Below are 14,097 nucleotides of genomic sequence, written 5' to 3' on the forward strand. Positions count from 1 at the left end.
TGTTTGTTTACATTATCAGCTGAGCAGCTTCTTGTAGGTATGATTGTTTTTATCATGTATTCCATATTTTTATTACTTGATTTTACAAGAAAGCAGCATTTATAAGTGTAGAATTTGCATGGTATGATGTGCGTGGCAGAGACTGTGAACGCCCCCAATCTTGTATCCTTTGTTGACATGTAATGGAAGTCTTCAAAAAACATGTTTTAATTAATTTCCTTTTATTTTATTTGCTATTTGTGTATTAGTACTTCACTCTTCTCTTTAAAGTTTGTCTGTGTCTTCAACGAAATGTCCACAACGGGTTTAATAAACTTATTGTGACATAAACTCTTGTCTGTTTACAATTACTAGATGAGCAGCTGCTTATAGGTATGATCATTTTTATTATCCATTTCATACTTTTTTTACCTGATTTTATAGAAAGAAGCATTTATTATTAACCTGGTAGCAGCGGGGATCATGTTTCTTAATGGTCCCCCTAAGCGAGAAAAATGAGAAAAAATCACCCCCCACACAAACGATTTCATAATATATATCAAAGCATTTGTGATCAGTTTATGTATCATCTATTTTTGGGGGGTTAAATCATGGCACAAATTTGGCCCATCGCTGCTACCAGGTTAAATGGCATGATAAGATAAAGCACCCCATAATGGTGGACACTGCGGGACCGCTGCCAAACTGTGTATCTTTTGTTAACGTGTAATGCAAGTCTTCAAATAACTTGTTAGTTACTCTCTTAGATGAGCTGCTTAACCCCTTAACAATGCCACTGCCACTGGTGTTATATACTTTTTTCTGACGTGGACGACGAGCATGACGTTAGCGCCGGAGAGAGAGAGAGAAGCTCTCTGGAAATTGAACGGCGTGCGTAACTATGTATATGTCGATGCTAAGTGACTAACTGGCACCTCTTTTGCCCCTTAGATGACTCTGTGCTAAAAATAGTCTACAGTTCCTGCCTACGCGTCATGGCGTCTGCAGAGCGATTATGATTCCTCAGCCAATCTGTCTTGGCAGTCTTCCTTTAGTTTCTGGTCGTTGTGTGCGTGCTGACTGTAGTCTTGACACCTCCACTGATATACCTCATGTTCTGGATGAACCAATATCTTGTTCACAGGACTGTTCAGAGGAGTGGGAAGCAAAAGTTGGATTATTTGGGGAATCATGGAATTCCAGCCAAACGGTCAATCCAAATCATAATCTGATTTCACAGTTGATTTATATGGATGATTTTCTACAAATTTCATTGAATGAGATTCATTCCAGAATGAAAAACTACAAAAAAATTTTTTTTTGAGTTTCACTACAACTTTAACTCTGTAAAGGCAGTAAATTTCCAAGTCAAAGATTATAAATTATATTTCTCAGACTCCATCATGATAAAATGAGCAACTTTTCTTCAATAAATTTTCCTGTTCATCGCACCAGTAAAAACTTGGATTATTTTGGAAATCATGGAATTCCAGCCAAACGGTCAGTCTGAATTATAATCTGATTTCACAGTTGAGTTATACAGATGATTTTCTACAACTTCATTTAATGTGATTCATTCCAGAATGAAAAAACTGCAAAAAAATTACCAAAATTATTTATTGAATTTCACCACAGCTCTGGCTCTCTGTGGGCAGTAAGTTTCCAGGTCAAAGATTATAAACTATATTTTTCAGACTCCATTGTGATAAAATGAGTAACTTTAAAAAAAAAAAAGTAAAAAGTTGGAATTTTTGGGTAATCTTGGAATTCCAGCCAAATGCAACAACCTAGAAAGGAATGGATTTCACAGCATCAGGGTGCACCAGAAAATTTTCTGTTAAACTTCTTTTATGATTTTTTCTCAGTTTTAAAGTGTATTTTTCGATGACTTCTGCGTTATGGGGGATCTCCCGAGACAAACTTTTGCGGTTTGGAGGGGTTAAATGTGCTGGACAAAGTGTGGTATAAGTCTGGGGCGGATTCTGAATATTGGCAATTACTGGACCGACTATTGCTAACGTCTGTGAATGGGACGTTTCTCTGGACTTAATTGATTTCTGATTCTCAGACTTCTGTGGTTCATGGACAGGTGCTCCCCCTATTAGTCAGAAATCGAGGGTCAAGTCTATACATATCTGACCCATTTCTACCAAGTTCTCAAATATATGTGGAAAATAATTTACTTTTGCAAAATGTATGATCAGTGCTGTTTTGTTATGCCGCACGCTCGCTCACCCCACAGGCTGAAACTTTTAAATCATATATGAATGTGCTCTGTAATAAATTGTGCTGTATCTCAGTCATTTAGGTCATGCTTTTGTATTGGTTATTATGCCCCCGTCAAGTTTGTTCTACTCCTCTGCCATTTCTGTTCAGCTTGCTTGCTTTTTTCTTAGGGATTCAACTTGTATCATACTGAGGTGAATCATGCTGTATCATCTTCTGGGCAATGATGATCAAACACTAATTCAGTACATCTGTAGTGCGGCGACTATGCCTGATGAAGGAGCCTCCCATAACCCACTTGGCCAGGGGGGTACCTCTTTGGCCGACTCGGTAAGGAGTGGCTTTCCCGTCGCGCTGGTCGCGGGTTCAATCCCAGGCAGCCGGCGAATACTCTCACCTTGTCTTGATTAATTTCTCGTGTGTTTTGATACACGCAGAGGACGTGTAGGAAAATAGAAAAAGAGGTACCCCGCTGGCTGAGTGGGCTATGGGAGGCTCGTTCATCAGGAATAGTCGCTGCACTACACATCATTATGTGCATCAACCAGTTCAGTTGATGAAAGATCAAGACAAGTGTTTAGAGAAATGAAAGCCAAAGGCAACTTTGGTTATTAGGTATTTTTCCCAACACTGGGAGTTCATGTGTCAATCTCATCCTTGTACCATGGATGAGCCTCATTGGTTATGATGCCTGCCATTGCTTTTGTTCATATATACGACAGCATCATTTTCCACATTGAAATGTTCGAGATTGACAGTTTAACCCGGTAGCAGCGACAGGCCAAATTTGTGGCTTTACTGTGCAGCAGCGACGGGCCAAGTTTGTGCCATGATGTAAACCCCCCAAAATAGATGATACATAATCTGATCAGAAATGCTTTAATATATATTATGAAATGGTTTGTGTGAGGGGTGATTTTTTCTCATTTTTCTCGCTTTGAGGGACCATTAAGAAACATGATACCCGCTGCTGCCGGGTTAATATACAGGATGAAAATCCAGGCCAGGCAGGCAAAAAATTAAAGCATCTTATTATTTTCAGGTGAAGCCATCTCTCGATGAAGCCTTTGTGATACAAGAACAGAATGTAGCCCTAAATTTCATCGGAGGAAGGGGAGCTCGACCTGGCGTGACCAAGCAGAAGCGTATCAAGTATGCCCAAGAGATTCTACAGAAAGAGATGTTGCCTCATGTTGGTGTCTCAGATTTTTGTGAGACTAAGAAGGCTTATTTCCTGGGGTACATGGTCCATAGGCTCCTGCTGGCAGCACTTGGGCGAAGGGTGCTGGATGACCATGATCACTATGGGAACAAGAGGCTGGTCTTGGCAGGACCCCTCATGGCATTGCTGTTCAGAGGGTGAGTAGGACAGGTTTCATTGGTGTCAGTTTGAATATGTAGGTTAGGAAATCATGAAAAAGGATTGTTTGGGCAGAGTAAAGCCACCACAGGTACTCTTTGCCTCAAATGAATGACGATTTACCTGAAACTATGCCTTGTTAAGATTCTCTATTACATCGTCTCCACACACTCCAGTTGGGCTTGCAAAAAAAATTACTGTTTGTCTGTCATTAAAAGTTATGGAATGTGTGTTTGTGCTTGAGTGCATGAGGGATGGACGTGGTTTCTGTTCCTCATCATCATTTCCTGGACGCCTGCTCCTAGGAGCTCCCACCAGGGGATTGCCACGGCAGAAGAGCTTCCAACTTTCTTTATCCAGACACTCCCTTCTTGCCTGCTCAAAGTTTCTCAAAGATCTTTCCCCCCTCTCCCTAACGTACTCTTGCACCCTGTCCCTCCATTTCACTGGAGGTCGTCCTCTAGCATTCCCTCCCTCTATCTCACTCACATACACCCTTATGACCATCTTACTTTCCTCCATTCGCTCCATGCGGCCAAACCACTTTAAAGTCTGTCGCTTCACTTCTTCCACCACTCCACACTTCTTCCCTTCACCCCTGTGACACATTCCAAAACGCTCGTACACACTTTCATTACTCATTCCATCCATTCTACTCACAGCACAAGCACTCCTCAAATAACTCATTTCCACTGCCTGCACTCTAGACCTCTGACTTTCATTCCAGGCCCACGTTTCACTTGCATATGTGAGGGTTGGTACTATTATTGTATTTCTCAAATCCCTCTTTACCTCCATGCTCACACTTCTGGCATTCATGATTCATCCCAAAGACCCTACCACCCTTCTTCCTTGCAATGCCCTTTCTCTTGTCTCTCCCTCCGTACCACCATGCTTACACATAACTGATCCAAGGTACTTAAACTCATTGACCTCCTCCATTTCTTCACCATTCAAAATTATTTGCATTCTTTTTCACATTCAATGCCCACTCTATATGAGCATACAAAATCTACAACCTCACTTCTACTTTGCTCACAAACCATCACTTTACTTTTGTTGACATTTACTTTCAGCTTTCTCCTGTTACAGACACTATCAAAAACACTGACCAAATTTTGTAGGTCACTTTCATTTTCTGCAATGAGCACCGTGTCATCAGCAAACAGTACTGAATTCAGTACCCACTTCCTTCCCTCATCAAACAGTCTTACTCCAACTTCCCCAACTTTGCCCTTCATTTCTCTATTAACTCCTTCAATACGATGACGCCTACGTAGGCGTCATGAAGCCCCAGTAGCATATACGATGACGCCTACGTAGGCGTCATGAAGCCCCAGTAGCATATATGATGATGCCTACGTAGGCGTCATGAAGCCCCAGTAGCATATATGATGACGCCTACGTAGGCGTCATGAAGCCCCAGTAGCATATATGATGATGCCTACGTAGGCGTCATGAAGCCCCAGTAGCATATACGATGACGCCTACGTAGGCGTCATATTTCTATTGTTTCTTCTTCTATTGAGTTGTCCCGCACTTTGTGTTGGTTACTAAGTAAAGACGCCGTATGCTGTCCTTGAAATCCTATTGCTCCTCCCACCATCCTTGTTCCCACCAATCACAAAAAATGAGCTACAGTATGCACCGCCTTCTTCCCGCCTTGTGTCTAAAATTAGGAAGTCTCATTGGCTGGCTGGCTCTCTCTCTCTCTCTCTCTCTCTCTCTCTCTCTCTCTCTCTCTCTCTCTCTCTCTCTCTCTCTCTCTCTCTCTCAGACACCGAGGCGCCGACCAACGTTGCCAGATTGTTGTACTCGGCCTCCTGTCTGCCAATTTCCGACCCAAAAATCTGCCTCCTCGACCCCAATAATTGCCTTCATATACAGTTATCATTAGAATGGTTATTTATTGGTGTGTTTTGGCAATAGTTATGGCTCAGAAACCGGTAAATACGAGGCTACAAGTATGATAATCTGGCAACGGTGGCGCCGACACCATCACGTCTCACCCACCTCTCTCTCTCTCTCTCTCTCTCTCTCTCTCTCTCGCTGATAATTTCTCGACATTCTTCCTCCTCTACACAGTCATCTGCTTTCTCTATTTCTTTCCCCCTTGCCCCTTTCTCCTCTTTCTTTATTTCGCTTTTTTTTATTTATTTCGCGTTGACGCAATTTATATTATGCATAGCAGGTATATGTTGACTCGTCGTGTATGCTGCTTTGCAAATACGGGATACATGTAATGAGGGCTCTCAGCAGCATAATATACGGAGGCGACAAGCAGATACATGCCGGCTCAGGTTTCCCGCGCGCGGCCGAGCACGCCGTATATCAGCCAGGCGGGCTTTTTGAACATCCGGCGTGAAGGGGTTAACACCATCCATATAAATATTGAATAACCATGGTGACATGACGCACCCTTTTCTTAAGCCCACTTTTATCTCAAAATGTTTACTTGTTTCTCCAGTAATTTTGACACATGCAGATGCATCCTCATAGAAAGACTATTGCTAAGCAGTTTTCCTCCCACACCATAAATCTTTAAAACATCCCACAATGCAATCCAATCGACTCTGTCATAAGCTTTTTCCAAATCCATGAAGGCAGCGTATAGTTTCCCCAGGTACCCATCTATGGACCAGCCTGAAAGAGAGGATGAACAACTGGGTGAGCTGCACGTTGACTGCCCGGGCCAGGATTTGAACCTGGAGAACTGAAGTGGTAGCCAGGCATGCTGATCACTAGACCACAGAGCCGTATGGAGGCCAGGATTTGAACCTGGATTCCTGGAGTGGTAGCCAGGCACGCTGATCACTAGACCACAGAGCTGTATGGACAGTATTATTAGGCAAAGTTATTAATCAAAGTTGTTGTGGAGCATCTGTTGGCAATATCAAGGCCAGTGACCTTGTTTTTCCTGATGATGCTGTACTCCACATGGAACATGGAATCGCTGGAGCTCCTATTGCTGGCTCTCGATGTGCTGCATGAGGAGGCAAACCCTCTGGGAGTGAGGGTTTCTTAGGCCAAAACTAAGATCCAGTCGTCTGGAGGCTTGGTGGATATGACTGTTCAGTCTGTTCATATAGGTAGTGAGGATGTCGAGGTAACCAAAAATGATATAAACCCCCCAAAATAGATGATGCATAATCTGATCACAAATGGTTTAATATATATTATGAAATGGTTTGTGTGAGGGGTGATTTTTTTCTTATTTTTCTCGCTTGGAGGGACCATGAACCCGGTAGCAGCGACGGGCCAAATTTGTGGCTTTACCGTGTAGCAGCGACGGGCCAAATATGTGGCTTTACCGTGTTGCAGTGACGGGCCAAATTTGTGCCATGATTTAAACCCTCCAAAATAGATGATGCATAAACTGATCACAAATGCTTTGATATATATTATGATTTATTTATTTATTTATTTATTTATTTTTTTTTTTTTTACATCGTGACCTATTGCGCCAGTAGGCTTCTTCCCGGTGGAACCTGATGGTCGGTCCAAGGCTTCTTCCCGGTGGGGCCTGATGGTCGGCCCAGCCCGTTCTGGCGCAGGCGAGCGTTTATAGTGGTGCCATCTTGCATTGGCTCATGCTGCCCTCCCGGAGCTCATCTTTAATCCTAGAATCTTGAGTCCGGCTTGATGGGTGGTCGTCTGGACAGTATGTGGGTAGTTTTTTTAAGCCACTCGGCAGCGGCTGAAAAATTCCAGCTTGGTGGCACCAGGCGGGGATTGAACTCACGTCCTCCTGAACGCAGGGCTGTCACGCTATCCATTCAGCCACTCGCTTAGAGGGACCATTAAGAATCACGATCCCTGCTGCTACCAGGTTAAGAAACATGATCCCTGCTGCTACCGGGTTAAGAATCACGATCCCTGCTGCTACCAGGTTAAGAAACATGATCCCTGCTGCTACCAGGTTAAGAAACATGATCCCTGCTGCTACCAGGTTAAGAAACATGATCCCTGCTGCTACCAGGTTAAGAAACATGATCCCTGCTGCTGCCGGGTTAAGAAACATGATCCCTGCTGCTACCAGGTTAAGAAACATGATCCCTGCTGCTGCCGGGTTAAGAAACATGATCCCTGCTGCTGCCGGGTTAAGAAACATGATCCCTGCTGCTGCCGGGTTAAGAAACATGATCCCTGCTGCTACCGGGTTAAGAAACATGATCCCTGCTGCTACCGGGTTAAGAAACATGATCCCTGCTGCTACCGGGTTAAGAAACATGATCCCTGCTGCTACCAGGTTAAGAAACATGATCCCTGCTGCTACCGGGTTAAAACATTTCAGAAATTTAATATAACAGGGATTTTTTCTGTGGAAATGTTATATTTCGTAATATTTCACATGGATTATTAATCTTTATGTCAATAAGATAAATTGCTAGACAATTTCATGGAAGACATACCCACGACACGTCCCGTACCAAATGAACCTGAGTCCTGTAGTATACATGTATGCATAATTGCTCGTCTCAGCACTGAGTCTGAGCAATAGTCAAACCATTTCAAATGGTCCATTTGGGCGTTCAATTCCGCGGGTCCTTTCCTCCCCTCTGCTCTGCCACACAGATGTCACACACAGACACAGTGATGTCGCCGTGTATGTTTATTTTCGATCACGCAAGTATCGTTATATATTTTCAAGATAACCATTATTTTCCTGTATCTTCATCATAACTTAAATAAATATATACTGCAAGCTAGAAAAAAATAGAAAAGAAATATTCAGTGATGTCTTACGAAAAGTTGTCGAAATATTTTGACACAAAGTGTTTTCGTTCACCAAGGAACAAGTCAAATGAAGTCCAAATATCGACATATTACTCAAACAGAAAGTAAAATTATATTTTCATGATCATTGTTGACAACAATAAATCTAACATATACACAATTTATAGGACATGCATAATTAGTCGATATCCTAAACTAAGGTGGCGTAATTTAATTAATTTATACTCTCGTTTGATAATGACGACATTGCTGGCGCACCATACCTATTATTCAGCCCTGACTCACTCTTTGCCTTTCGTGGTCAACATAACGATAACAAAAGCTTTCCCTGGACTTTTAATGAATGATAGTGATCAAGGGAAGATGCCCACAGCCTATAACTACTGAGGGATAGTCGGAGATGGAAAAATAAGAATGAATAGTTTCAGAATAGTCGTGTTTTGTAACTCCAAGCTCCTCACTCTTTGCCGCCGATCGCAAACATTATTGCCTTTCTTGGTCAATATAACAATGACAAAAGCTTCATGTAGACTTCTAATGCTTGGAGGTGATCAACGAAACATGACCACAGCTTATAAGTGCCACAGAATAATCGAGGAAGGTGGGGGAATAAGAATATATGGCTTTGAAATGGAAGTGGTGGTCGTGGTTGCAGGCGGGTAATCGCAGCGTTGCCAAATATTAGGCTATGGTCGAGTGTTTGTAGTGGCGTCCGGAATTTTGATAGTTCAGATAATTATGGCAACCCTACCTATGAAGGCATTCTTCATTCATCATCGTTACTGAGCAATGTTACTTTATATTTCCGTGCCCATGCTTATGATAAGAAGCCATCATAGTGAATAAAAGGTGTTTAATGTGAAACCTTATTATTTGATCGTTTCTTAATCAATAAAACGCAAAGTAATGCCAGTAACTGTCCACTCGCTTCGTGTCATACTGTGTGTGTGTATTAATAACTGCAGAAGACAGTTCATGGAATGACCCAGAATATATATATATATATATATATATATATATATATATATATATATATATATATATATATATATATATATATATATATATATATATATATATATATATATATATATACATACATATACACAGTAATCCCTCGCTTATCGTGGGGGTTAGGTTCCAGAACCCCCTGCGATAGGCGAAAATCCGCGAAGTAGCGACCTTATATTTATTTTATTATTCATATAATTTATATATTATATTTTATATATATTGTTTATATAAGCGCACATATCTCTGTGAATCTCGCCTCAGCTCGTGTTTTACATACGTGCGAGTCTTTGTCTACTCATCTGCTGTACGCTACGTATTTTATTTCAATCCAATATTCTTTTAAGATGTTTTTATTAATACTTTCTTAATTTTTTTATATCGTTTACAATTTTTTTAGGATAGGAAATGCTTCTTTTACTGCAAAATAAGTAAAATAATAAATATGTTAGAATACCTCTATACTGCAAAATTCCGCGATATAGCGTTAAATCCGCGATACAAAAGTAAATATTTACAATTTTAAAATCCGCGATACAGCGAGACTACGATAAGTGAACAGCGATATGGCGAGGGATTACTGTATGTATATGTATGTATGTATGTGTGTGTGTATATATATATATATATATATATATATATATATATATATATATATATATATATATATATATATATATATATATATATATATATATATATATATATATATGACATATATAGCAGCCAAAAGTAAACAAACGAGAAAACTGCATGTAAAGGTAATGACACGGCGTGCGTCGGTCGGTCACCATCGCTTTACTTTACCTGTCTCGTGTGTCCTAAACAGAGTATATGCAGCTATGTGTTATACTTCGTTAGAGACTACATTTTCTTGGCTTTTACTTGACATACATTGATTTCGTCATGTTGAATAACAAAAGAGTTATAAAATGATGAATAATGCAGTGTGTTAAGCAGGAACAATTTTTGGATTTTGAAAGTTTCACATGGCCCAGTAATTACTACCTTGGATAAAACAATCAATTGATAAAGAGCATCTCTTAATAGTTCATTTAGGACAGGTCTTAGACTTCTAAGTAAAAGATTAACTGTACGTATGTTCATTGAATAACAATAATTTTAGTCCTCCCCGCAGGCGCCTCCCTGTCCGCGGGAGGGAGGGACGACGCGTAACGCTGCCAGGCATACGACAGCCTCCTCCTTGTGTTACCTTCCACTACACTTCTTCCCCATTCGTCTCTCTCTCTCTCTCTCTCTCTCTCTCTCTCTCTCTCTCTCTCTCTCTCTCTCTCTCTCTCTCTCTCTCAGAATGCATAGGCACTTACCATTATCACATTATTCATTTATTTTTTATTTGTTTTCATTTCACTATATTGTAACCTACTCATTTTCACTCCCTCTCTCTCTCTCTCTCTCTCTCTCTCTCTCTCTCTCTCTCTCTCTCTCTCTCTCTCTCTCTCTCTCTCTCTCTCTCTCTCTCTCTCTCTCTCTCTCTCTCTCTCTCTCTCTCTCTCTCTCTCTCTCTCTCTCTCTCTCTCTCTCTCTCTCTCTCTCTCTCTCTCTCTCTCTCTCTCTCTCTCTCTCTCTCTCTCTCTCTCTCTCTCTCTCTCTCTCTCTCTCTCTCTCTCTCTCTCTCTCTCTCTCTCTCTCTCTCTCTCTCTCTCTCTCTCTCTCTCTCTCTCTCTCTCTCTCTCTCTCTCTCTCTCTCTCTCTCTCTCTCTCTCTCTCTCTCTCTCTCTCTCTCTCTCTCTCTCTCTCTCTCTCTCTCTCTCTCTCTCTCTCTCTCTCTCTCTCTCTCTCTCTCTCTCTCTCTCTCTCTCTCTCTCTCTCTCTCTCTCTCTCTCAGAATGCATAGGCACTTACCATTACCGGGGCAATCACTTGATGCCGATCTTGAAATGTACAGCGTCTTAAGGCAGTCACTTAATAACAGCGACTCACTGATACTAGGAGACTTTAACCTGCCCCATATCGACTGGGCGACTCTGTCGGGTACAGAAGGTGAGTCCCATAGAATGATCGAATTTCTAGAGGAAAATTATCTAAGCCAAATGGTTTCTGAACCAACTCGACAAAATAACATACTTGACCTTGTTATAGCGACCCAAGATAACCTAGTCAGTAATGTCACGGTAGGAGAACACCTTGGTTCCTGCGATCATAAACTAGTGCGCGTTGACATTAGAGCTCAAACATCGGTGACTGAAAATAAAGTTAAGGTGCCCAATTTCAAAAGAGCCAACTTCGTAGAAATCCGACGAAAACTAATAGATATGCAACTATCAGATGACGGCAATGCAGAGGACGCCTGGCTAAACTTTAAAAATCACTTACTCACTCAGAAGGACACATTTGTCCCCTTGTGCGAGAAGCGAATTAACACTAATAAAAGTCCACCTTGGTTTAATAGCGAAATTAAACATTCAGTCAAGGAGAGAAAATTGTCTTACAGGTTAAAGAAAGACCAAAGCACGCCCGAAAACATTAGACTTTACAATGATGCAAGGCGGAGTAAAAGATTAGTGCATCAGGCAAAGCGTAGATATGAAGAAAATATTGCAGCCAACTGTAAAATAATCCAAATCCTTCTTCAGTTACATAAACAACAGAAAGGCGATCAGAAGTGGAATTGGACCTTTAACAAACAGCGACGGTGCACTAGTGACTGACAGCCAACACGTTGCAAACCTATTAAATAATTACTTTTCCTCGGTGTTTAATAATAACAGTCCTCCAACCAACAACACCAGTACTAATGTAAATCGAGCATGCATTGTCTAACTTTGAAATAAAACCCGATGAAGTCCTTAAAGCCCTCAAATCACTTAAAACAAATAAAAGTCCTGGACCTGATAAAGTATATCCAACTCTGCTGAAAGAAACAAAGAGCGAAATACTCTCCTCCCTCACAACCGTATTCAATATGTCCTTGCGACAAGGCATTGTCCCTTCAGATTGGAAAAAGGCTAACGTGACAACGATTTTTAAGAAAGGAGACAAAAAAGTACCAGGTAATTACAGGCCCATTAGTCTAACTTCGGTTTTAGGTAAGCTACTTGAGGGCATAATTAGAGACAAAATTGTGAGTTACCTTGAAAGCCACTCATTAATTGGGGACTCACAACATGGCTTCGAAACAAAAGATCCTGCCTATCAAATCTATTAACCTTTATAACGACCTCTTCACTGTTTATGACGTAACCAAGTCACTGGACGTAGTCTATCTTGATTTCCAGAAAGCGTTTGATAAAGTCCCGCATCATAAATTACTTTACAAATTAAAGCAAATAGGTATTGACGGTCAGGTAAACCAATGGATCGCGAATTGGTTGAGCAACAGACAACAAAGAGTAGTGATTGACGGATTTAACTCAGAGTGGGCGCCGGTCACTAGTGGCGTCCCTCAGGGCTCGGTTCTTGGCCCAGTGCTCTTCATTATTTACATCAACGACGTGGATGTTGGACTCAATAACCGCATTAGTAAATTTGCAGACGACACAAAGATTGGTAACTCGGTTCTCACTGACGAAGACAGGCAAAGCCTCCAAGAGGATTTGCACAAAATTTCAGCTTGGTCGGATAGATGGGAGATGCCCTTTAACGTAGACAAGTGCCAGGTCCTTCAAGTTGGAGCGAGGAATAAGAAGTTCGATTACGAAATGCACGGCGTTAAACTCAAAAGCGTTCAATGCGTCAAGGACTCGGGGGTCAAAATCGCGTCAAACCTCAAATTCTCACAGCAATGCAACGATGCAGCAAATAAAGCGAACAGAATGTTGGGCTTCATTAAAAGAAACTTTTTATATAAGAATAAAGATGTAATACTCCCGCTCTACAACAGTTTAGTCAGACCCCACTTGGAATATGCGGTACAGTTTTGGTCTCCCCACCATGCAAAGGATATTGCTAAATTAGAAGGTGTTCAGCGTCAGACGAAAATTATCCCTTCCTTGCGCAACAAATCCTACGAAGAAAGGCTTTCTACCCTTAACATGTTCTCTCTTGAAACGTCGCCTCGAGGAAAACTGATCGAATGTTTTAAAATACTTAATGGTTTCACGAATGTAGACAGATCAACATTGTTTATGATCGATGACACTTTGCGCACGAGGAACAATGGCGTAAAACTCAGATGTAGACAAGTAAATTCAGACTGCACCAAATTTTTCTTCACCAACGTTGTAGTGCGAGAATGGAATAAGCTCCCATCATCAGTGGTCCAGTGTAACACGATTGACTCCTTCAAAAATAAGCTCGACCGTCACTTCCTTCAACTTAATATCAACTAGAGTAGAAATGCAACGTTTTGGAGTCTTCTGATTAATGTAAAATCACTTAGGTTTAAGGACAGACCACCAAGTCTGGACCATGGGGTCTGTGTGGTCTGATTTTCTATGTAAATCTATGTAAAATCTCTCTCTCTCTCTCTCTCTCTCTCTCTCTCTCTCTCTCTCTCTCTCTCTCTCTCTCTCTCTCTCTCTCTCTCTCTCCTAGTCCTTTAGAATGCTTAGGTAATTATCATTACCACATTTTTATGAATTTTACTAATATAAAAAAAAATCATTATACCCAATAACTCCTACTATTGTCCTAAATCTTACTGGTCAACCACCACATTTCAAACTCTTTGGCAGTGTTTTCGTTGTGTCCTCACAAGTGAAGTATTTTTCAAACAACCATAAAAAAACACGTCGTAAAAGTTTCTCTTGATTGTTATCCTTATAGCACACAATTTACTGTGAAACTGGCAGATAGACTGTGATGTTGATTGACGGACTGTG

General features: G+C 41.2%; 1 protein-coding gene across 3 annotated transcripts in view; it reads left to right on the forward strand.

The window, feature by feature from the left end:
• LOC126990594 (DNA-directed RNA polymerase II subunit RPB2-like) overlaps positions 1-14,097 on the forward strand; it is a 78,260-nt gene that overhangs the window by 25,307 nt on the left and 38,856 nt on the right. For all 3 annotated transcript variants that reach the window (XM_050849280.1, XM_050849278.1, XM_050849279.1), the window contains one exon: positions 3,248-3,564. In XM_050849280.1, coding sequence (XP_050705237.1) covers positions 3,248-3,564 — 317 coding nt within the window. The remainder of the gene's footprint in view (positions 1-3,247; positions 3,565-14,097) is intronic.

Source organism: Eriocheir sinensis, unplaced genomic scaffold, assembly GCF_024679095.1.
Source record: "Eriocheir sinensis breed Jianghai 21 unplaced genomic scaffold, ASM2467909v1 Scaffold18, whole genome shotgun sequence".
In the NCBI taxonomy this organism is placed as follows: Eukaryota; Metazoa; Arthropoda; class Malacostraca; order Decapoda; family Varunidae; genus Eriocheir; species Eriocheir sinensis.